The sequence below is a fragment of the Pholis gunnellus genome (assembly GCF_910591455.1).
Source record: "Pholis gunnellus genome assembly, chromosome: 14".
In the NCBI taxonomy this organism is placed as follows: Eukaryota; Metazoa; Chordata; class Actinopteri; order Perciformes; family Pholidae; genus Pholis; species Pholis gunnellus.
The window spans coordinates 1,609,186-1,634,980 of NC_136541.1; the positions used below are offsets into that span (position 1 = coordinate 1,609,186).

At 44.4% G+C, this 25,795-nt stretch overlaps 1 protein-coding gene across 1 annotated transcript in view; it reads left to right on the forward strand.

Moving 5' to 3' along the window:
• The first annotated feature begins 4,691 nt into the window (after positions 1-4,691).
• Positions 4,692-25,795, forward strand: part of myo10 (myosin X) — a 102,702-nt gene continuing 81,598 nt past the window's right edge. The window contains exon 1 of the mRNA XM_079173419.1: positions 4,692-5,011. Within this exon, the coding sequence (XP_079029545.1) occupies positions 4,991-5,011 (21 nt within the window). The 5' untranslated portion in view covers positions 4,692-4,990. The remainder of the gene's footprint in view (positions 5,012-25,795) is intronic.

Consider the following 25,795-nt stretch of genomic DNA (forward strand, 5'->3'; position numbering starts at 1 on the left):
ACCAGAGACGTATACGCCGTCTCTACGTCACTCCTCCTCAGTCCAGATATGGTCACTTCCTGTTCACTGGTTGCAAAAAAAACAAGATGGCGACGGCCAAAACGCCAAACTTGAAGCTTCAAAACGTCAGTCCACAAACCAACGGGGGACTAAGTCCACTTCCTGTAAACGGTCGGTCGTTGCTCGTACCGACGGCAGCTGTTGAAAACACTAACGAGTAGGTGTCCTCGTGAAAAAGCCTTCCACTGAGTTACAACCAGCAACCACCGACGCATCCGGCTGAAAGCCACCGGTTAACACGGTCACTCGTTAAACTGAAACACCGGTTGCTCTGGAGCGGTCCTGAATCCTCCCTGAAGTCTGTGGAGCCTGAGCCTGATGTTTGAAGACTGACTTTGACGACTGAACTAACAACAAGCAGGCATTTTGATGCAGCTGACGGTTATAATTCGGTGGTTAAAGCTCGCTAACTCTTCTGGGTTGCCGGGGAAAAAAGACGATAACAAAGCCAACATGAGCGTGTTTTTGATGAAACTTTCACAGACATTCTGCTACATCAATGTAGAAAAATAGTGCCTTTATTCTGAAAAACAGAACGGATCTCTGCTTCATTGTAGCGTTTTCACCGTGTTCTCTGAGGGCTTAATAGTAATAACAGGGCTTGCCTTGTCCTGCCCGGATTGGAGGAGTTTGCCGAGTCACAGATTAACATTTAGCCTTCAGTAATCACAGGGAGTTGAAGACGAGCTCGACTGCAAGTCATTATCAGCCTCTCCCTCTTCTCTGTCGGCCTCCATCAGTCTTTGAGGAGACTTTCAGGAGTCTTTGGGGTCCTGGAAGGTTGACCAGGATCCACGGAGGGGGTCTCCACATCATTATTGATGAGCTGGTACTGAGGTTGATCCATAGTTTATAAGCAGCTGTTATAAATATCTATTAAATCAACACTGTTGCCTTTAGTTTACTGCTATTGAAGCTCTTCATGGTCAGTATGTGATGAGTTTCTGTCACACTTTATCGTTCACTTTTGTATTCAGGACTCAGCCTCTTGATTTAGTTCGTTCTGGACCCTTTTAGACCTCCTTTCCCCATTTTATTTATTATTTATTCATAATCACATGAAATAAGAAATGTGTTAGCTGAGAATGAGTCCTTTATATAGTCCTCCTCCACCGTCATGTTTCTACAGTAGCCCAGAACGGACAAACCAAACCATCTTCATGAGTTCAATGTGTCGTTGTCAGTCCTCCACTATCTCCGTGTGATGCCGGTCGGAGGAAGTCGGTTTTTGGCTTCACCCCTGAGACATTTAGCTTCAGTCCAAAAGAAAAGTCCCGGCTCCGTTATCTCACATCTGTAGGAGAAGGCTGCAGGAAATGTTTGTCTTCCTCATCCTGTTTTGGGGTTAGTTTGGAAGTTTGGAGATGCTGGCAAAGAGTCAAGCAACAAGAGACAACATGGCTCCTGTAATCCTCCGGAGATCCTCAGACGATCAGTCCAAGGAAACAAGGGAGCGCTGGTCAATATCTGTCATCACGAAGTCCAACTACTTACATTGATGTATTTGTATATTCTCTCTTTCATGCCATTATTAGCATTGTGCATTCTGCAATAGTGTCTTTTCAATAGGAACTTTTCAATTCCTACATAAAGTATTGACTTTATACTCTCACACACTCTTGAATAATGAGCGCACATCTGGTCATCAGTTTATTCCTTCTCCGATGTGAGAGTCCAGCGAGGACGTCGTGTGCTGCACAGAGTTTATACAAATCAAATGAATTATTGGAGATAATAGATCATAAAAGAAAAGATTTGAGAATCAACGGAAGAAAAAATCAAACTACCTGAGAGGATAACATGTCAGAAGAGTCTGAGTCACAGCTGGACAGAGAGGACTGGAAGACGAGGAAGACTCATAAAGATGACATCATGGCCTTTTTCAGAGATACAGGAACTGGTTAAAGGCGACAAATGGATTAAACTAAACTAAACTAAACTAAACTAAACTAAACTAACCTAAACTAAAGTAACTGAGTGTGAATCATTCTCAGATCAGCTGCTGGAGTCCAAACAGAAAATCCGTTCTGAGCTGAAGTGAAGAAGTTGTTTAATCTTCTAGAACCACGTCTGCACATTTCATCTCTTGAACTGCACATCAGGGACACGCTGGATTAGATTTCTGGATGTTTTTTTATGTTCAAATGGTTTCCAGCTCTCTTTCAAATAGCAGAACGCTGCTTGTGTTGTGTGATCCACAGATAGATCTATAGATCCACAGATAGAACCATAGATCCACAGATAGAACCATAGATCCATAGATAGAACCATAGATCCATAGATAGATCTATAGATCCACAGATAGAACCATAGATCCACAGATAGAACCATAGATCCATAGATAGATCTATAGATCCACAGATTGAACCATAGATCCACAGATAGAACCATAGATCCACAGATAGAACCATAGATCCATAGATAGATCTATAGATCCACAGATAGAACCATAGATCCACAGATAGAACCATAGATCCATAGATAGATCTATAGATCCATACATAGATTCCTAGATCCCATAGATGTCTGGAAGAGGAGACAAACTCTATTTGAATTTCCTACATACTCAGCATCATGTGATGTGATTTGTTGTGAACGGGCTGAAACACGCAGAGTTGAACTCACAGCTAAGTGGTTCAGCAGCTCCTCATCACTCAATCATTCACTCGGAGTCAACACCCGCATGTCAACTCCCCAAAATAAATCCCAGAGACCAAAAGGTGAAGCTGCGGCTCACGTCGAGCTCATTCCTCACACTGATGCCGGTCCGACCCCGACCGAGGAATCCTCAGGGGCTTAAAGACCGTCGCTACAGGGACCTGGTGTTACCCAACCTCTGTCAGCGGTGAGGAGTTAGAGGTTAAGGGTCACCGAGGTGACGCTGTCCAGACAGGTGAGCCGTGGGGGGGGGGGGGGGGGGGGGGGTGGAGGTCCACCATCACTGCTGTGTTTTAGAGAACATTAACCAAAGCAGTGAACAGGTGTTAATGTTTAGAATGAACTCAGGTTTTCTGTTGTCTGACCATCTGTTTCCCAGAAATCATTGATTTGATGATTTGAAAGTAATAAACACGTTGAGGCGTGGAGGTTAAAACTGTGATCGTGAAATTGACAGAACATTGAGAGGTTTCTAGAAGCCTCCATGTCATTTCAATGTGAAGGATCCAACTCAGGCTGTTCTCATACCGTGATCATACGAACACAAAAGGAACGCAGTGTAATTTGCTATGTCCCAATCATGGGACATCCCATTACATGTTTTATTCACACTCAGGTTGTGTCTCCTGCTCCGTAACGACTGATACAGTCACAGGACGGCATCGTGCTTTCAGTGCTGCACAAGTTGAACACAGAAGCTTCACAGTGAAACAGTTATAAACTGTTCAGAGGGCTGGAAGATATAAGAAGCAGCTAACGCTCTTACTTTGAAAATAATTGCCTTCATAGTAGTTATCAATGTTAACAATCAGGGGGGGGGCAGCACCACAGTTTATAAGAAGTGGACGTAGTCATCGTGACGCACTCATTGGTTTGTGGACTGATTTTAAGAAGCCTCGAGTTTTGCGTGTTTGACTCTAAATGGACCATCATGTACTAAATGAACATCATGCTGTATTGAAGAAGACTTGAAACTAGAGATTGAGACCATAAACTCATGTTTACAATGTTTACTGAGGTAATAAATCAAGAGAGAAGTAGAGTCATTTTCTCATAGACTTCTATACAACCAGAGGAGTCGCCCCCTGGTGGTCACTAGAGAGAATGCAGCTTAAACATGTGAAGCGTTGGCATCACTCTGCCTGGGCAGCACTCAGGTTTGCTGCTCTCCTGCCAGTCAGCAGCAGGGGGCACAGCATCCCAAATGACAGGAAGGACGTCTGGCGGGGCCCCGGGGGCCCAAATGAGCCGGGGTCAGGGGTCCTTCTGTGTGCTGAGTAAGTCAAGGGGAAAACCAGACACACACTCCTGTGTTTGTATTAGACGTGAAGACTGTGTGTTATGAACCTACAGCTGGAATGTTAATGGTTAACACATCACTCACACACTCATTTATACATTTTATTTATAATAATTGTATTTAGTTTTTATTTTGATGTCTGTAACCGTATTATCTGATTCATCTGATAGAAAATGAACCTGACTTTATTCAATTTCTTATGAAAATGACATATTGCATAAGATAATGCCTCATGTGCATATTTAAATCAGAAGAATTACAAGACAAAAAAGACTCTGAATGAAGTATTCAACTTTATGGTGATTATTATATATATATTAGTTAAAGTAGCTGTTAGATATTAAAGTTTAAACATGTTATAATGGATTTAATTCCACTCAGATCTGGACTGAATGTCTCGGTTTCTATTTGGCTTCTTTTCTACCTGCAGACATCATCTGGTTTAGACAGCAGGAGGAGTCCGAGAGACTGCGGGGCTGCACGAGGAGGAGGAGGAGGAGGAGGAGGAGGAGGAGGAGGTGCTGGGTGGGGAGGTGGAGCCTCGGGATTATTGTGCACCGGTCTGACTGACTGAGTGAGTGAGTGAGTGAGCGTCTCCAAAGTTTGAACCGGTCTCTCGGTTAATTCTCTGCTGTTGCACGTTTGAGTGTTGATCAACAACGGGACCGACCCGAGGACTAAAGGGGGGCAGAGGCAGTCCGGGCTCCTGGAGGAGCAGACCCTGAAGCGTGTCTGTTTTAAAAGGACCTCCTGAGAGTCTGTGCTGGAGAAACAAAGAGTAAAGCTCTACTGTAGCTCCACGCTGACGGACCCGCTGTCCTCCATCCTGCGCAGCCTCGGGAGGAAGACCATGGACTGAAAGCTCCGCGGATCCGGGTCCCTTTATTTTGTCGCGCTTGGAGTCCCACCTCACAACACATGAGTCGGACTGACCGGACAGTAAACCCTCGGGGATTAAAATAAGGAGGGGCGATGGATAACTTCTTCACGGAGGTAAGAAGTCTCTCTTCACCGCTTCAGTCCCGCAGCACGTCGGACACTCTGTGACACTTCATGTCCTTCAGACTGGGACTCCGTATGAGTCCTTATAATACAGTTTACGATGCTTGTACCTCTTAAAACATCTTATTATAGGGATATATTCATAATATAACACAGATACAAAGAGCATGAAGTGCAATAAATGAGCATAAAGTCACGACTGAGATACTAGAATATGGAAACACAACGTGATAAAAGTCAATGCGGTCATCATAAACTCACCACTATGACTTAATATTGAAATATGATTCTGGTTTTATGGGAGCAAAGGTGTCATAAAGTCCTTTAAGTGAGCCCTGAACTCATCGCAGTGACACACGCACACACACGCACACACACACACACACACACACACACACACACACACACACACACACACTCACACACACTCACTGTAAGCCCCTATAGGAACACCATCAGAACGTCACGGGGGGCTGTGCTGGTCACACTGGGTCCCGGTGGGTCTGTGGTATTTCCGCACCTCTTTTCCAGTTTCCTCCACTAACGAAAGAAAGAAAGAAAGAAAGAAAGAAAGAAAGAAAGAAAGAAAGAAAGAAAGAAAGAAAGAAAGTGCTGTAAAAGCTATTAATAGCAGTGTGAACCCGGGACCAGCAGCAGAGAGCTCTGTTATTGACCGGCTGTGTGATGGACGGGTTTGCAAACTCTCTGTCCCGGTTTCAGCTGATTCCTCCTCCGGTGCTGCTGCTTTCTGTCTGATCGGTTCTGTTGTCTGTCTGTTGGAGAGAAGCAGTTCTTCGTGCTCTCACCAGTCACTTGTTAACCGATCTGTTAGTTGTTCGACTGGAAACGCTGAACATGTCATGTTTGTCTTCTTGTCTCTGTTCCGTGTGGTCGTGAACTAAACTACACGTCTTGGACTGTTTGATTGGACAGAACGAGACATTTGAAGACGTCTAGGAAACGTGGACGAGCATTTTCAGTTTTCTGATGTTTTATTCAACAAACAACACATTGATGAACGAGAAAACAACTTTTTAAAGTTGTATCTGAAGTTTAACTTCCTCTTATGAACAAAATAAATCATTATTTTCCACAAAAAGCCGTTAACTTTGCTTTGATGTCTCTGTAAACACGCTGTCATCACTTCTACACCAGCTTGTCACACACTGGAGCTGTGCTGTTCTAACAGATGACAGAAGCACCTTGATAATGAGCCGCTGCAGTCAGTCCGGTTCCTCCTGACGGCCTCTCTGCTCCCTGGTTGTGTAAATCTTCCACGAGCCGTGACTCACTCACGGGCCAATGAGCGTTCGTTGCGGTCGATTTACGACATCAGCGTCCGCACCTCAACGCGGTGACGGCCAGGTAACGGCAGCTACACCTGAGTCATCGTTCCGGAGCAGCTTTCTCTTTATTTAGGGATCCAAACCTTTAGGGGCCCAAAATATAGCTTTTCATGCACCGGTATATTTAGAGAGCTTGTGCTTCTAGTGGAAATGGATGCAAAAAGTGCACAATTAAAAGAATAATGTAAGGAATCAGCTGGGGAGGTTCCATGAAGATATCTTTTCTGTACATGTGTTCACCCTCGTGTCGCCTCTAGCCGCACAGAAAGTCAGCGGTTGCTCTCCAGGTGTAACGGTTAGACCGCTGAGGGGATACAAAGCTCTGCTTCCTGGTTGAAGGATCTCCTGCTTCCTCATTGGTTGCATTTTCAAAAAAGTATCCAGCGAGGCTTATTTAAGGTGGTACGAGGGGGTCAAAGGTAACACGACTCAGTGAGCTCACGGGTGCTGCTGAGTAAAACAAACACTCCCAGGTTTAAGGCTTCTCTCTGCCGCTCTCACGGTGACCGCTCGACACATCTGGCTGTTGAGCTCCTCCAGAGAGAGAGAGGGAGAGAGAAAGAGGGAGAGAAAGAGAGGGAGAGAGGGAGAGTATTTGTGAGCGCCAGAAGCAGGCAGGCGTGCACAACAGTCTCAAATATCGGCCAGCCTGTTTTTGTATCTGCCGGCTAATCGCGGCTGAAACAAAGAGCCCAGTCTTTAAGGAAAAAGGGCATTTGACAAGGAGGCAAAGCAGCTTCCAGGAGGTTTGAGCGGAGAGGAATGTGAACTGGGAAAGGAAACCGGAGGGTTTCATATTTATACTGGAGACGGTTTAGATGAGGGAGCGACAGTCACAAAGACTGTCGAGGCTTCAACAGATCACTGCTTTACTCCCTTTGTGAATGCACACTGCTCAGACCCACAAAGCATCATGGGTACATGTTGGTAAATGAGTCTTCTTTCATTCTGCCCTGATGTTGGCAGGAAGGATCGGTCCTCATTGGAGCATTTTGAGTGTGATTCGTTCTCAAAGTGTTTTAAAAGTGGAAGTTTCCCGCGTTTCAAACTCCAGAGATGTGGATGTGTTGACAAAGACGCATCTTTCAGCAGCAGGTTTGTCGTCTCTGATTACCGGACTGCAGAACAAGACGGTCAGAACTATGAATAGAGAGAACAGACGGCAGAGTCTCATCACCAGGTCGCTTTCTCAGAGACGTGAACCGCTTCTCCTGTCCGACCGTCTCCATCACTCGATGTCCTGCTTTCAGTGCAGAGGAAGAGCTGCTGCACTGAGAAACACCAACAGGACCTCATGTAAAGTGAGAAGGGTTCAGGTTCAAGCTGCTGATGGCTCAGCTCAGCATCACGGCACTCTGTGAAGTAGCAACAGTGACGTACTTTATAATATCCAAAAATACTATTGGTGGACGTGAGGCGAGATGGACGAGGGGTTTTCCAAATTTGGTTTTGTTGCCTAAACCTAAATGTTCGTGGTTTTGTTGCTTAAACTTAACTGTACGTCGTTATTTTAAGGGCAACCATAATGTTTTTCCTCAACTTCCAACTTTTGTCTTTTGGCTCCCAGAGAAATGAAGAGTGGAAAAACGTCTTGAATGATATAGTGAGAACTAAACTGAGGAGGCAGGACGAGGCAGGTTCAGGTCAGCCTCCAGGCTGCACGCTGATCCTGGTCTGTGGGCGCCTCGGATTGGCCGATACCGAGTGTTGTCATATCCAATGAGCGGGCAGCGCTGGATCAGCTGGTGCTCTGAGGCAGCAGCACCTCTGTTTGAAGGTGGAGGGTGTGTGTGTGTGTGTGTGTGTGTGTGTGTGCGTGTTGACACAGTGGTGTAGGACGGTTTGTTTTTATTTGAACTGTTGGGCGAGGTGCGAGATATAGGCCTCACCTGTCCACCAATCAGAGAGCAGGCTGGTCTCAGCAGTGGTTCAGTCAGGCTCTAGGAAAAACTGGAACTAAATATGCACGTGTATTTGGGTTTTTAATACCCTAAAATGCTTAATTTTTTAAAAAGACAATAACAACAGCTCATGAATCCTATCTTCCCACGGTGTGCGTGGCTGTATGCCATCATGTCATCAGCTGTTAGCTCAGCTCCCTTCATGTTCCAGCAGCTGAAGTTAAATTGTTTGAATTTGAAAATAGTGGACGATCTGATAGTGAAAAGCAAGAATTGGTGGATAAAAAAAAAGACCAGATGTTCTGCTCTGAGCTGATCACATTTACTGACATTTGGAAAGAAGAAGTCGCTGACCAGAGATCAGTAAGTTAGCAGGTAGCAGCTGGAACAACTCTATTGTAAACTTGCAATAAAAACACGTTAGCTAGCGAGCTACAGAACATCCCGTAGTAAATTCTGTCGCGGAGGACGGTAAAACTTTAAAATATTTAAACTTCTGCCGGTCTACCGTTAACGGGTTTCTCTGCCGGCCTTACCTAAGTTCACCGTCCTGTATGTAGCGGCGTTAGCGGTGTTAGCGGCTGGTTCCAAACCCTTTTGGCCTGTCAGGCCCTTAGTGGGAATACCTTCCTTTCAAAGGCGACGTGTTGCATTTATCTGCGTTTTTAACAGAAACGATCTCTGACGATCAGCAAACATGAAGCGTCTGAGCTCAGCGTTCTCCGTGGTCGTAATAAAGTCACGGTTGTGACTTGTGTTCTAGATTCTTTAATGATTCTTATTATTCTTCTTCTTCTCTCAGGTGTCTGCGTTTCTCATTAAAATCATAAAAACTGAATCACAGACGTGGACCGGCTCACCACAGCAGAACATTTTAAACGGCTTCATTTATACTGGGATTTGGAGCCACACTGTGTCTGAGCCCCCCCCCCCCCGGCTTGTTTAGAGCTGAAACCTGACACCTGTGGAGCCACAAGGCATTTAAACAGCCTGCAGATTTGTCGTTTTGTGCACTGCCCCCCCCCCCCTCATTGTAGGACAACTGTGGTGTGCGTACAGCTGAGTTGTTGCTCTGTCTGCAGCTTTTGTACGTTCAGGAGCTTCTTCAGGTCAACTAGACGAGCGGCCAATCAGAGTCTGAGGAATCTGTCTGAGTAGAAAAAAAATAAATAAAAATGAGCAAAACGATGTCACCGGCAGATTAATGACAAATGAAAACATGTTGGAGGTTCACTTTATAGAAAAAGTGTGTGAATCAAAGATCCTGAACTCAAGGTCCACTTAATTTGTAATTCCAAAGCTTTCAACCACACACACACACACACACACACACACACACACACACACACACACACACACACACACACACACACACACACACACACACACACACACACACACACACAGATGGGTGAAACACGGGACCTTCACCAGGAGACCGGCGTTCACGTTCCGCCTGAAACCAAAAGTCAGGTTAACTTATGAACAATGCGTCGTCTACGTTTAACACCGAACCGTGATCTCTTCTGTCCTTAACCTAACCAGAGTACTTCTGTTGCTTTGATCTTCAGGTTAAACTGTTTCTCACTGGGAGTGTAAAAGTGTATGTTTGGATCCGTTACAGTCTTACTTTAAAACCTTTTAATCTGGTCACGAAACCTTCTTCTCCAGAGCTGCACAGAGGGAGTCGGTATCTTATTTCTCACGTCGTTTTAGTGTTCAGTGAAGAAAAAGAGAAAGCAGCCACACAAACGGCCTGTTGAGTGTTTCTCTACGCCGCTGCTGGAATAACACCTTCTCCAGGAGACAGACGCTCTGGACGTGAGCCAGAGCCGCCTGCGCTGCGTCTCAAACTGGTTCCCCTGCTCAGAACCAGCTGTATGTGAAGCTGTATAATGGGCGGGGGGGGGGGGGGGGGGGGGGGGGGGGGGGGGGGGGCTGTGCTGTGGGAAGTCAAACAAAGTCTCAGGCCTGCAGCTCCAGACAGGAAGACCTCCTCCTCTGGCTGCAGTGGTGAACGTTTAGATTTATCATTTCATTACCAGCAGCCTGGTGCTGAAACAAGAAGTGAGACGTCGGGCTTCGGGTGGAGGACTCTTGCAGACTTATTAAAGCATTCACTCTGCTGAAGGGTCCTCGTGACTCATGGCTCTTCTTTCAGCAGCTGATCTACTGTTCTGCTTCCCTTTGTGCTGAAAAGAGTGCTGTGATGTTGGATGCTGTATTTCAGGGATTAATGCAGGTTCTACTGTTCTGATTAAATAAATAAGTCCACTTGTTTTACTCAGATTTCATGTGTTCTTTATACTACGACAGTTTTCCTAAAATTAGATATAAAAAGACACAATATGTTGAATTGTACCCCTGGTATCATGATATGCATCGCCAGACTTTCACCGATAAACAGCTCTAGTTTTGTGCACACGCAGACCTCAGATGTCTTTACTAGGGATAACCCCCGAAACTCTATAAGTGAAATAAGAGTATCGATAAGAAACAGAACTGATGAGTAGATAGAGTCCTGATGAGACCATCTCTGACTGGCTGACTCTGTGTCCACATCACCGTCATCTACAAACCTCAGGATTAGTTTTCTTAAGATAAGACACTAGTGACGGCTGCTGCAGGTTCTTGTCTCAGTTTGCGGGTTAATCCTCGTGTATCTGCGTCTGCATTAACGTGATAAAGAGGTCGTCTGTTCAGACATATGTTCTGACTGCAGACACATGGGTTTGAGGATTAAGACGGCAGGATCAGCCTTCAGATTGTCTTTTTTTTTGTTTTAATTTCAGACATTTTTTAAAATCTCCTTAACCTTTTTAAGCTCGCTGATAAATGTAGTTGCTGGTGTCGTGTTCTTTGATGGACAGCGAGTTAAACAGGAAACATCCGGCCGCCATCTTTTGACCGATGACAACAAAGTGTGTTTCCTTCTCAGAAACAATGGCTATTGTTTACAGTTTGACCGTGTGATGAAATGTGATTTTCATGAAAAGTGTCCAGCGTGACACCAGAGCATCACTGACTTTACTGTAAAACTGATTATAATCAATCAAAGTCAGGTGCCACACTAAACACTGAGAACATGACAGAAGTTATTGTCTCCGATGTAAAAGTGAATATTTATTGATAAGAAAATGATCTTCTAGAGTTTCAGCAAAAGAATGTAAAACTACAACTTCCTGTTTCTCCCTCTCGTGACACGGAGAGCTTGAAAAGTTATTGCATGCGACTTCTGGAAAATAAGAATCTGTGTAAATCCATTTAATCCAAAGTCTGATGAAAACAAACTGAGTCAACGTGTCTGGAGAGCATCACATGAGAGAACCGTGTTACATCTTCAACCTGCCTCCTGACTCCAGATAGTTTGAGCAGCACAGACGCTAAATCAAGTCTCTTTTTCTTCTCCGCCATCCATCACTCTTTGTTTCTTCATTGGCGTCTCCTCACCTTCCTCTCCCTCTGTTCTCTCCCCCTCTTTCTTTCTCTCCTCCATAAAGTTATGACTTCCTGCCGGGTGGATCCTTCCTAACCTCTCACTCTCTCCTTCCATGTGTGTTCACAGAGAACAGGGTCTGCAGGATCTCTGTTAATGCAGTACACATTAGATGAGATGTATTCATCTCATTACACCAGAAGCACGTTTTTGTGCTCTTATATTTTTCATTTCCAACATATGCATGTCTATGATATCGACCTCACTGTGCAGCTGTGCAGTAGCACGGGGAAGCTTTACGTCGCTGCACGAGAGCTCGTTTCTTGGTTCGGTGGCTGCAGGAGCCATATTTCAGATTCCAGTGCGATGTGTTTGAGCCTGAGATGCTCTCTGACACTAATCCCTCAGAGTCCTGCTGGGTCTCGGTTCCCCGGCGGCTGGACTGGTCAATTAGAACAGGAATGAAGTGTCTGGATTTGACCCGGTTTGATTTATCTTCACTGACGAGGCTGCAGACAGCCGAGTGTTTTGATCCGGATTGTGTCAGACCAGCTGTACGACGCGCTGCTCCTCAATCTGTGTCTGTTTACCTTCATAATGAAGCGACTCGTTGTCTTTGTGGGTCAAGATTCAGGTCAGTGTTTCTCTCTGGTTTATTAAAAGCGCTAAGTTTGATCGTTTTATTCATATTTTATTTACCTTTAGAATATTATTTATTTAGATCCCCACAAGACGGTTGCAAAATGATTAAAAAACAATAATAATTTCAATAATCAGAAAAAGAATCAAGAAATCAAGAAAAAGTCAGAATTTGGGGATTTTCATCATTTTCATCATCACTTAAACTGTGGACCTTTTTTTTAAATAATGGTTTCATTGTTTAGTCTTTAAAATGTCCAAGACGGGTAAGAAGACGCCCGTCATAGCTCCTCAGAGAACAGGGTGTCGTCTGCAAAGAGCTTTCTTCTTCTTCTTGTGTTTTGTCGTTCTGCATAAATACAGCCAAGTCTTCAGGACAGTAATGTTTGCATAACACCGTTCTACAAACGGTGAACGGGTTCTGTTCTTTCTGAAAGTGGATGTTTCTGCATTCGGGCAGAGCTAACGACGTCGGATGTGGACGTTTGTGAAAGTTACGAGGAGGAGATCTCTCTCTGCAGAAACGTACGATGTACAATACAACAGATCTTTCTTTGCATTTTTTGTATTTTCTTCCTCGTCTTAGTATGAAATGTATTACTGTGACTTTGGCTAAGTATTGGTTTAAGATTGCAGCTGTGCTTATCTTATCTTATCTTATCTTGTGCTGTCATGAAACCCAAACGTTATTCAGTCCACAAAGTTATAGAAGAAAAGAGAAAAGCAGCAAATCGTTGCGTTTGAGAAACTGGAACCAGAGACGCTTTTACATGAATTGGCCAATTATTTGGCAAATGATTTCCTGTTAATTGACGAATCGTTTCAGCACTTGTTAAAACAAACTATCATAAAATAACTGAAGTGATGTCACCAATGAAACGATACAATTAATATAACAAAAGAACTTTATGAAAAAAGAAAAGTAAAGACAAAAACGGTTGAAACAACAGAAACTGAGCCGGCGTCTCTGAGGGATCAGTGCTCGTGTGCTGCAGTGCGGAGGAGACCGGCGTCACCGGGACACCAGCTGCTTGTTCTCACCTGCACAATGACACACCTGACAAAAGAGGTGTGCAGTTTACATTGTGAGGTTGTTTTATAGTTTGGTGTGTTGTAATTTATGATTCACACAAACCACTGTAATGATTTATGGAAACACCTGCAGGAAGGAAGCTGTTTCCTTCTTCCATTCCTTAGAAGGGCCGGAACAAACTACCTTTAAAAAAATGTTAGCATCACTATCTATATATATATATATAGATATATTTATATATATATAGATATATATAAATAACTATGTAGAAATGGCACCAATGACCAACAGTGATATTTGAATAAAATGCCGATATACAACCAAGTGTTCTGTAAGTTGTAAACAAAACAAATAATGCATGAAATGAATGCTGAATGGTTGCACATGGACTATGTGAAGTATTCAGAGGCCAGTGTTTTGGTCAAACATGTCGGTGTGACGCTGCTTTACTCTCATGTTGGTTTAATGTGGTCACATGTCTGTGAACCACTGAGACTAGAGGAGGAACATCCTGACTCACTCGAGAGTTTTTGGTCTCCGATCTCAAACATTTGACTTAGAAAAGGAAGTCGTGGAAAAAAAGACGTTCTAATCCCACTACCTCTGCTGAAGTGCTTCTGAGCAAGGCTTAACCCTAAATGCTCTGTTGCCGACAGCTTAGGACTAAAGAAGCCAACTGTATCTTGAAAACAGAAGAGATTTTCACTGTCTTAACGCTGTCATTCTAACATTGAAAGGACATTAAGTACATGAAGAACATCGGTTAATGTCTCTGAGACGTACGGTCGTGTTTCTGATCAGATCTGTGAGAGCGGTGGGAGGAGGAGGTGTTATCTGATCCTAGACTCTGTGTTGACAGCAGCTTCCTGGAAACCCCCGTCCACACAAACACAACATAAAACAGCACCAGTGGCGGCCGGGCACAACCCCGAAAAAAACAAACATCCATTTCCAGTAATTAGCTGCTTCTCATGCGATCCTGTTGCCCTGTGAGAGTGCAGGTCTGCTCCTCTCAGGACTCCTCAGAGGACCCGGCGGTACATCAGACCGTATTAACGCCGGCTATTAGGAAAAAGAAGTCGGGTCATTATCTGAATTAACGAGCCGATCGACTCTCCGTTCTGCAGACGTAACGGGTTCGTTCTCCATTAAGAGTTATTGCAGATTTAATGATCCAAGATGACTTTTGGAATTAGATATTTATGTGCTGTTGTGTGTTGAGTTGTAGGAGAGAAAGGAAGCAGCAACGTGAGGACTTTGTTTGGGGAAAGTTCTGCTGCTTCACTGGAGTATTTCTACTTTGGACTCATAGTGACTCATGTGGTAAATGCCACATTACATTATTTCCAAACCAAATGTTTTGCTCTGGTGAGCAAGAAGTGACGATGCTTTGCTTTATCAGAGAGCAGCTGAATCAACCAGTAGACTTGTCTCAGTTATGCTGAACAAAACCTGCATTGACTGAGCAGCACGCTCTTTGTAACGAGCAGCTCACTGCCGCCTCGTGTCCGTTCACCGCCGAGCGAGAAAGGAACAGAGATGTTCATCTGCTCGTCATGCTCGTCCTCCACAACACTACCGGTCTGTGTAAGTCTGTGAACGACAATTCAGTCTGATCACAGAACAGAGATGAAGTCGGGGGTTTAAAAAGAACGAGGAAGAGTCTCTCCCGAACACCGAACCGTCTGAATAACCAAAGTCGGACGCTGCTTTGGCCTGCGAGTTGGAGCATCTCGTGTACAACGATTTTGTACAGATTTACAAAGAACTGCAGAGACGTCTACCTGCTCAGGGTTTAAGAGGGTTACCTTCCAGGTTAAAATGAGGCTAAATCTAGTTGAGAAGTAACTCTTTGAAGTCTAGTAAATGATCCTACGTACTCACTGGAATGTAGTCATTGTTGAAACAAGTAGTACGTCACTTTTCTTTCAACTGTTTTCAAAGGTCAAGAATGAACTTTGAACCTCAGTCAATTTGTCAACACAGATGAGAAGTCTCGGCGGTTTCAACATCTAAAGCGTATAATATCAACTTATAAGTAACCTGGATGTCAAATCTAGTCCACCTGGACGTCTCCTTATCAATCGCCAAGTCGGTGTTTGTTTACTGCGACACTGAAGACTGAAGAAAAAACTTTCTTGATCCAAGCAAAATGAAAAGAACTTAATTTACAGCGCGGCTGTTAATTAGTCGTCATCTGGCCTGTCGTCATCCATCTCTGGTCTGTTTTATGGTCGCTGGCTTAAACTCTGGATGCCTTCAGCTGGACTCAGTTCCAAGTGATTCCTCAACCACGAATGAATCTAGCATTTAGCACGAGACCGTCCTCCTCATAGATTGGCCAAGATTCACCTTCTCAAGATGGAACCGCAGCTTGTTTTCTTGCTTTAAGGAACTAATTAGTTCTATTTTCATGAAGACAATGTCTTGATCGTGTCTTCAGTGTCATTCGTGTCACAATGCCTTTAAAACAAACCGTGGAGTAATCTGAAATCCATGTTTGGTGTCGGACATGGAATTGTTTGAGCGGGAAATCTTTACATCTCAACGAACCTAAATATGTGGAAACTTCTCCTCTTAGCAACATGTTGCCACCACTTCTGATGTTCCCTTGAGCAGACTTTATATTATAACGTTATAACGGGCGGATCCGAGTGCGTGAATAGATATGTGAGTACGGACACTCTGTGTTGTTACAGGCTGGAAATACTGAACAATGTGCAATGAATCAATTCACAAGGACCAAACACTCGGAGATGTAACGACTCCCCCTGAATATTTGATAGAGGCGAGTTATGAGCAGACGCTGATGGAGAAAACAGATGTTAGTGTTTGTAGCTGTGACCTGGCTGTTTCTTAGGGGTTGTTAACATGCTCTACGGCCCACGAGCTGGAAAACACAGCAGCATCACGTGCAGCTCGCTGCAGAAAGCAGCGTTTAGTGATTGATTCTACCAACAGAGGATGAAAACACTGCTGCTGTCATCGACATTAAAGCCGTGTTCCACTTCAGACGCATTTTAAAAAGGAAATACGTCGTGACCGTCCCGTTACAAAAGTAAAATTGCATAATACATGACAATAAGGGTGAGTTTGGTAATGTTGAGAAACCAGCAATAGTACGCTAGAAAAAAAAGATCAACATAAAAAGTCCAGTTGTTTCCAAAGAAAGCAGCGTTGGCTCCAAAAGTCGTAAACTCGAGCGAGAAAGTTGCCGAGTCAGCAACACCGTCGGCTCGAGACATAAGTTGCACATTTGAAGTGTCGTTCTTTTGGTTGCACTCGTTGGGATTCAACTCGGCCAACTCGGTAGTTCTACTTCAAACAGGTTCCAGTGCAGCGCTGACACTTTGCACATTGTGAGCTTTTACGCGTTCACGTTAAACTAAAGAGCTCTTTGTTTTCTTTGAATTGGCTCGTCATCCCACGGTTATAGTGCCGGCACCTGGCTGGTCTCTGGCCCGGCAACAGACGACCGAGAGAAACGGTTTCCGTATTCAAGTCGGCCACATGAAACAACAGAAGGGGTAAAAACAACAACAACATGAGCTCCGAGACATTTCTAACCCCCCGACTAGAACATAAACACGCTTATCCTGTGCACGCGAGAGAGATGAGCCGCGTTCAAAAGAGATTTCAGGAAGTCCTTTGAACACGAACAGCTTTGAAGGGAAGAAATTCTAACTCGCCTTTCCTCTCTGAACTGTCGACCGCCTTCCCGCTTTTTTTTTTTTTTCCAGGTGGAATAGTTTCATCCAGGCGGCGGCCATCTTTGTTTCACTCTCATATCCGTTATCGCAGGACAGGTTCCGAGGTTACGGAGGTCAATAAGGTCACCAGTGAGGATCCTAAACCACGATCCAGGTAAAGAAGAGGGCGGATAAAACCAGCTGTGATGTGGTTATTTAAAAAGGCCGACAGAGTGCAGCTGTGGAATCCAGTCGACGAACCCTGAATGACTCAAAGTAAAACATAAATACTTTTTCCTTTTGTTTTCTGGATGAGGAGGCGCTTTTCAAGCTGTTTTTGGTTTACGGAACAAAGCGACTGTGAAGCCCACGAGCCCAGCCTGTAATCTCACTTATGCTTGCTGGGCAGCTTCCTTGTTCTCTCGTCACTGCAGCCTCCACAGAGAAAGGCGGGGGGGGGGGGGGGGGGGGGGGGGGGGGGTTTGTCTGCTATTTGTTGTCAAGCATTTTCATGGGGGGGGGGCTCCGTGACCTAAAAAGGTATAGCGGGCAGCTTTTGTTCTGAAGGGGAGAACGAGGTTTTGCTTTTTCTATTTCAGCTTTTTGAGGCGACGTCGATGTACCTGTGGATGTGTTCTATGGACTTTGATATTTAAATAATGGAGTTTATTCAGCTGCTTCACCTCTTGTGTTTATCTCACTACAAACTCTGAATATCACCAGTCGTCATGTATCGTCTAGTCCTGCTCATAAACACACAGGCTATACGTTCCAGATCTCCAGACCACAGGAAATCCAGCTCCTGATTGAATAAAGCCACCTTATTGTCCTGTTCCAGAGGAAGAGCAGTGCTGGAGTCTTTCTCTTTTTAATAAAGGACAACTCAAACAATCACGGTGCTACGTAACAATCATGGTTGTAACCTTTAAAACGTGATCAAAGAGTCTCAGAGAAGCAGAACTGCTCGCAGTAAGACCAGTCTGTGATGAAGCAAACGTCCAGGCTGCGACTCATTAGTCACCACAACCGACCGTGAAGAGCGAATCGTCTCCACCGCCGTCTGACGCAAACAAACCAAATCACGTGAAGAGAGGAATTTCTCAATCCAAAAGGAGGAAAGTGAAGTTTTGAAGGACTAACTGGGCTTAAACCGGTTTCCATAAACTAAAGACCACTTAGGACCATAAAGGGAGGAAATGACCAAACGCTCCTCGCTAGCCCACCTGACCTATTTTCTTAAGCTGTGTGTGTGTGTGTGTGTGTGTGTGTGTGTGTGTGTGTGTGTGTGTGTGTGTGTGTGTGTGTGTGTGTGTTACGGGTTGGCAGCTGAGGCCAGAGCTGCCATGTGTTGCCCAGCTGTGGTCGGCTGGCGTTCGGTTTTGCAGAGCGGAGGGAACGGGCAGAATATAAATACCATCTTCCCCTTTCTGCCTTTTCTTCTGGGACAAACAACAGACGCCTTGTTGTACCAAAAAAAGAAAGAAAAAGGTTTGTTTTACCCTGAGAAACAGAGCGGGAGGCAGGAGTTAAAGCAGGATAACACTCTGACCTGAACGCGTTTAAAGGTGAGGGAAGTGGTGACGCATGCAAGTAGGGTTGGGCCTCAAAGTATTTCACTTAAACTTAAATAGATTAAATCACATTGTAATACTCTTTATAGTCAACATGTTTCATTAATAGCTATTCTATTCTATTCTACATTCACAATCACAAGAAAGGACGCAGCACAATGTGATCTCATGGACTCGTCGGCCGTGTCTCGACCATCTCTGCTGCTTCTGTGAATACAAACAAAACGCTTCCTGTCGCTGCAGTTAAACCTCTTCAACCACACGGCCCGACGATCACTGTGAAGCAGCAACTTCCTGCAGCCATAGACACCGACGTCGGTGACTGTTAAAGCCTAAAAAAACGTTTCATTTAAATTATAACAAACAAGAATGTAAGCTGAGAATGTGATCTGTTACTAGCTGTTCTCCGCCATGTTGGAAACACTGATCCACAGAAACGTCTGACACCGTGTCGTGTTGAGCTGTTCCTACAGTCTCAACATGAGATGTTCCTCTCATCCCGTTCGGTCCTCTCTGACCGACATGTCCACGTCCACGTCCTCTATCTCGAGACAGATCGGAGTTCAGGAAACGAGCCTCGATCTTCAGGTATGAGATCCCTTTGAAGCGGTTCGACCCACTAAACTGCGGAGATAACCTTGTTTATTCTGGCCGAGTTCAGTGTGAGAACGGCCTGATCCTCGTGACACGCTTCAGCCCACAGAGCTCTTAACTTCCTCTAATGACTTAATGGCTTTTTTTTGGAAAAGCGTCAAGTCGCTGAGTGCACTCGCGAAGACAATTTAGTAATTATGGCGGTTAACTTGGCCGTTGAAGAACTCGGTTACGTTGCCAGACGAGGGTTGAATCAGAGAATTACTCTGCAGTGCATGTGTTGAACAGGAAGGGTCGGTTTATTCAAAGTGTTTAAAACTCTATACGTGCAATTAGTGGTACAGAAGTAATGGCTGCCTCCGTACGTCTTGTTTAAACACTTGAATAGTTAATGAAACTGCTGAGTCATCGGTTACCAGAACAACACAATGAGAGCTGCTGAATCGTTAACGAGACGCGGCGACAGCGAAACAAATGTTCGCTGTCATCAGGAATTCATAGCGCCGATGAATGAGTGTTTGTGTTTGTTGAATGTTTGCTCACCGACGAGTCCGCGGCGTGGACGAAGGCCTTCAATGGAGGCGCTGAAGCAAAAACATCACGACGGAGTCTGAAGAGTGTCACTCATTGTATTGATAGCGTGATACATTTGAACTAGTTCTATTCCAACTTATCCGTACAACGGTTTCCTTTATATTTAACTGAAAAGTCGTTACATGCATATACGGTCTTTTCAAAATAAACTTCCGTCTTCACAGGAAACAACTCATTTAGGTTTAGGCAACAACACGACTGAGTTAGGTTTAGAATAGAACGTTGTTTGGGTTGAAATAACTACGGAAGCCACACAGACCCCCGCGAAGGGGGCGTGTCTGATGGTGTGACATCACTCTGGCATAAATCACGCTTTAGGCTCTTTAGACATTTAATGTAAGGCGGCACAATGTTAACTCTAAACATTAAAACAGGAGAAAAATGCAATGTGAGGTGGAATAGAACACCTCAAGTCTTTCCCTTTTTAATATTCGATTACTTGATCTGTCATTTAATGTGACTGAAGCGACGGGAACAGTTTATTATAATGTCATTACAAGCTGCAGCACGCTTTAAACCGATGACACAGACAGATGTGTTTATTGTGGTTGATAATAGTCAACAGTGTGTTCCTGTAGCAACACCAATAAAAACCATCAGCAGACATTCACCGAGCATTAGAAATCATACAATTTGAATTTCTATGTTTAGATGTATTAGTTCACAGTATACTCTTTTATGATTTCTCATAATGAGAACATCTGGTCACATGGAGGTATGAACAACAACAACAACAACAACAACAACACCTCCTCGTTCAGACCCGAGTGTCTCTGGGGTTTCCTGGTGTCGGTCACGTCGAGGTCCGCCGGTGGAGGCTCAGTGAAACCTCACACACCCTGCTGAGTCGGCAGGATTTCACCAGCGAATCCTACAGATTCATCCAGAAAGACTTGAATCAGACGTGTTGAGACACACAGAAAGGCCACGAGCGACTTCACGTGATTGAGCAATTATATTTATTAGGAAAGAAAGAGGTGTGAGTTCAGTGTGTTACTGCGTTAATAAAAAGATTATCTTCAAAGGTGGGAGTGAGTTGCGTGTCGACATGTGGTGTGACTTTGTGTCAGTGGGAGAGAAAACTAGCTGCTGGATGAGAAAGTAAAGGTTCCAGCTGTGGTAATGACATCGAGCAGCGGTGTACTTCACACTAGAGGGATCGGCTGTGACACAAACAGCTGCTAATAAAGACTAAAGTCATCGAGACTCTGGTGGAATACAGAAAGCTGACAAATGACACAAGACATGTCTAATAAATAGTTTACTCGATCTAACAAACTGAAACTGGCATTTGAATTTGCAGGTTTAACAATTCAGACTTCAGCTTGGTGTCTGATCTGCAGCTCAGCTGATTGAACCCGATCGAGCGGTTTGATTCAACTTTCCCGACTTGTTAAAAACTAAACTGTGAACTAGAGCTTTGCTGCCGTGCAGCCTCTCTCTTCTCCAGCTTCCTGCCGGTTCTTTAGTTCTCAGTCTGGGTTTTTTTTTGTCCTCCTGGCGGTTTGATTGCTGTCCAACTAAATAAGAAGTCTCTCCCGAGTCAGCTGCAAACTCACATGGTTCCGCCCTACAGCTGCTCTCCAGATCCACGGCTACACGCCTTTTAATTACCCACAAAGCAGCTGAGGAGGATACCGAGAGCTTCATCTCCCTAAAACCTGTGACGCCTGTGAAGTTTGTGAAGAACTCAGCGTGGGAAAGTGTCGTCCTTCCACTTGTTCAAGAACCGGGAGGGGTTTCATATTAAATATCTTTGTGTTCTGTTGAACTGAATCTTTAATTGAGTCACCTGGTGGACTCCTCTTCATCACGCCTCGTTGGGCCGACGAAGCAGCTGCTTCCTGTGGAGCCGCCAGTCATCACCTCTGCTCCCGCCCACTCTCTGACACCGGAGTGAGCTGAGAGACGTCACCTTTGACCCCCCCCCCCCTCCTCCTGACAATTGCTTCGTTAATAATTCAAACCTAGCAGGTGTTCTGTGTTGTTGAGTGGGTGTTTAATTAATAAGCTGGTGTTCTAATATTTCTTCACTTCCTCTTCTACTTTGCTTCCACTTGCTGTCTGCTGACTCTGTGCTTCATGTGGCCGTCCACAGGCTGATGCAGTTACTCATAGATATCATCAGATCCTGCACTGTTTCAGCACAAAGTCAGCAGACTAACGCAGTATTTCGGCTCAAATGAAAGGTGATACCTCGTAGACTTAGTTCACACTTTGCTCCTGTCTTCTAGTTTGCTGCTTGCTTTAGTTTACGTCTATGTTTTGGATAAAGCACAACAGCAGCAACTTAAAACACAGGAAGCTTTGAAATTTGAAAATAATCTTAAAATATTGCAAAAAAAAGTTTTTTGCACTCGGCTGGGATGGAACAGTTGGTGCATCGACGAAAGCATTCATTTGCAGTTTTCTTTTGATGGTTTTCTCAAAATTGTGTTAAGATTTGCGATACATTTGGAAGGAAACCTGGTGACAGCTGGCTCAGTGGAGAGCAGGGCTGTCCTTCAATCAGAGGATCGGTGGTTCGATCCCCGGCTCCGCTAGTCTCGTGTCGATGTGTCCTTGAGCAAAACACTGAACCCCAAATGTGCTCCCATAGCTGTGACTGTAATGTATTGACTGGTAGTGTGGTGCTATAGAGCTGCAAAACCTCTTCATGTGTTCCATGCTAGCAGCATATCCTGTGAATATCTCCACAGTTTGTCAAGACGTTTCCTCTAGCGCCACTATGAGATCCACGTTTCTGGTTTTCAATGGAATATCTCACGGAATATGAAATTTTGGTCCCGACATCATGGTCCCCTCAGGATGAACTTCACAACTTCGGTGATTGTGTCACTTCTCATCTCGTCCCATACTTTGGTTTGTGATCAGATACTTTTTAAAACCTTATGACATTATCAGTTAATTAGCAACTGTTAGCATGCTAACCAGCTAAACTAGCATGGTGAACATGGTAAACATCGTACCCGGTAAAGGTTGGCACGTTGTCATTGTGAGCGTGTTAGCGTTAGCATTAGTTCAGAGTGGGCCTAACTACAGCCTCACAGAGCCACTAGCACGACTGCATCTTAGTCTTCTTTATGAGTCAAAGTTAAAGACTCAAATGCACCAGTTGATTATTTTCTGCTTTGGTCAAACGAGAGAAAAAAAGTAGTAAAAAATTCCTGAATCCAGTTCAAACTAAAACAGCTCAACATGTAGTGAAATCATCTCATGTTCGTCCCGATTTAACCTCCAGCTTTTCCTCCAGAGTGATTCATATCTGCAGCAGTTGGCAGTGAAGTGAGAAAACAAATGAATAGAAGGGTACGTGTGAGTCACCCCACGGCACCGCGGTGATACCGTACGTGTTAAAAACAATTAGGTCCCGGCTGAGAGAAAACCGTCCACACAAGAAAAAGACGTTTACACTCGCTTTTCTAAATTCCTAAGTTGAGTGAGCGCTCTAAATATATTCCGACCACGGAGCCTCTGAGCTAATGTTGAGGTCATCATCGGTAGAGTAGAACATCCGGAGGGAAGCTCGTTAAAAGTTGGTCCTGCGGTCAGCGGGAATAGATTTCCTTCTTTTTGTTCATTTCACATTTTTTTAGGCTTCCAGTTTTCGTGCCCTTTTGCTTTGTACATTCGTTTCTGGCTTTCTAGAGAAACATTTGAGGCATTTAGCTCGTGAGCGAAGCTTCATGAATGAACGCAGTCATTTCTGTAATGTCCACGTCGAGATGAATCGGAGCTACCGGAGCTTCTCGGCAGACGTCTTTCGAGATCTTCACTTTGTCTCCTGCAAGTTTTTCTTGCAAAACAGTCTGCATCCAGTTTGTGGGACAAATAGAGTAAAAGCCTTCCTGTGATCTCCAGTCTGTGTGTAAAAGCTGCAGGTCGTAACAGATGAAGCGTTCGTATGGATTCCATACGGCGTCCTCGCTGCTCTGACATCTGTCCCTCGTTTCCGCCGACGCGTGTGGTTTCGGTTTCGACCGTTTGGAGGGAATCAGGTGGCGAACGCAGAAACTCGAGCTATTAGCTAAATATTTTCTGTCTTTTTGAAAAGAGACATTGGGTTTCACTGTGACTTATTATTTTAATTGCAGGTTTCCTGCCGTGGTGGGTCAGCTCTCATGCTGCGGTAAATGTAGTCTCAAAGAAATGAGTTTCAGCAGTCGCCCCTCAACCAGATGCGTCTTCTTTGGGACTGTTAACAGACAACCTCACATGTGGGGATTCAATCCACTCTGGCTGAGGATGAGCAGTTTAGTCACACTTCAAGTCCAGGAACAGAGCATTTATAGTAACCGGTGATAAAGTTTAGAAAGACTCAAAGAATCCGAGCAGCAGCAAGGATTCTGCTGAGAGGACGAAGAAGATAACTATCAAAAGCTTATAAAATACTTGAGGCCTTTTCACACCAAGTCCGTACTTTTAATCTGAAACTGTTAATAAATACGACTCGACACCGACTTCAAAACATTTAGTCCGTCATTTGTGGAACAGGGCAGATTTTCAGCTTTTTATTTTTTATCCGTCAAAATGAATTCTTTCACACAGAATCCAAATATTGTGTTTTTTCTGTGCTTTCACGCCGCAAACAAAGGCGTCAACCAAAATCGTGTTGAGGTGCAAATACATTTATGAAACAACACGGAGGCTCAGTACCAACCAAGACGGTAAAACTTTATTTCTTCTTTCACAAAGGCAGATCCACTCTTTCCGTTCTTACCTTTCACAATAAAAGCCCCAGACGTGTGATATTTGAATGTGAGTATTTTAGTTTCACGTCATTTATTTGTTACGTCCCCAGTGTGTAGAGACCTTAATAGTGACAAGGATGGAAAATGATGATGTTAATGATGTTAAACATCTGAAAATAAGCTGAATATGAACACAAATAACCACAATGGCACGACACCAATGTGCCATGAAGATCAGGTTACTGGGCTCATTAATCACACGTTGTTTGTTTATAATGTGGAATGTGTGCGCAACAGTTCTAATAATAAGCAGCTTCTGTCACACTTAGACACATTATTGCAGCCCATAAAATAAATGTATCAACAACATTAAATAAAGCTGCAGTCAGCAACTTCTCAAAGCGTCTGATTGGCTGTTGGGAACTAGTCCATGTGTGTTTAATGGCAGCAGCTCTACATGTCATGTGATAGCAATTAGTCACCGATCATCCCCAATACAGTGTGTGTGTGTGTGTGTGTTGGTGTGAGTGAGATAAACTCCATCTCCACTCCTTCCTCCAATCATCATCATCATCAGTCGCTTCAGAAACAGCCTCTGCAACCAACCAACCAACCAACCAACCAACCACTGGCTTCCTGTCTCCCACAATGCATTGAGTCTTAATCCTTACAAAGCCTTGTAAATGCTGACGAAGGCGTCTTCAACAGTAAAACTGTTGGAGCGTCGGCATCGATCCAGACCTGCAGCATGTTTTTAATAATCCTTTTTCTGGATCGTGAATAAAAACAAACCCTCGTCTGAATATTCAGAGGGAGCCTTCTGTCGGCCGGATGTGGCTGCAGAGCTCCTGCAGAGCATATGGTTTCATTTAACCCCGTACAAGCTAACAGCCGTGTTTTGCATTCATTTCCCCATCAGAAAAGTAGGAATTTGTCTTTTTCTGCGCCCCACTTACCAGCGGAGGGGGAGTCATCAGGCTGTGATTGGGCTCCGTTGTTCTGCTGCCACATGAAGGAGCCGCAGACGGGGAGGGATGATGGCTTCTGGTGCGCTCAGTCGTTCTCTTTCCCGTTGATTTGAGGGGTGATTTTGCCTCCTTTTGTGATTTTTTTCCTGTTGTGGAGCATTTTCTTCAGGCTCACATACTGAATTCATTTGGTTGTCTGGGACGATTTGTCTTTGTGGGAACTCAGATGAGTGTTTTGTTCATATTTAAAAGCCAACACCAGTAGCTTTCAGCTAAATATGTAACATGGTTTACATTACTGCTGACTGTACAT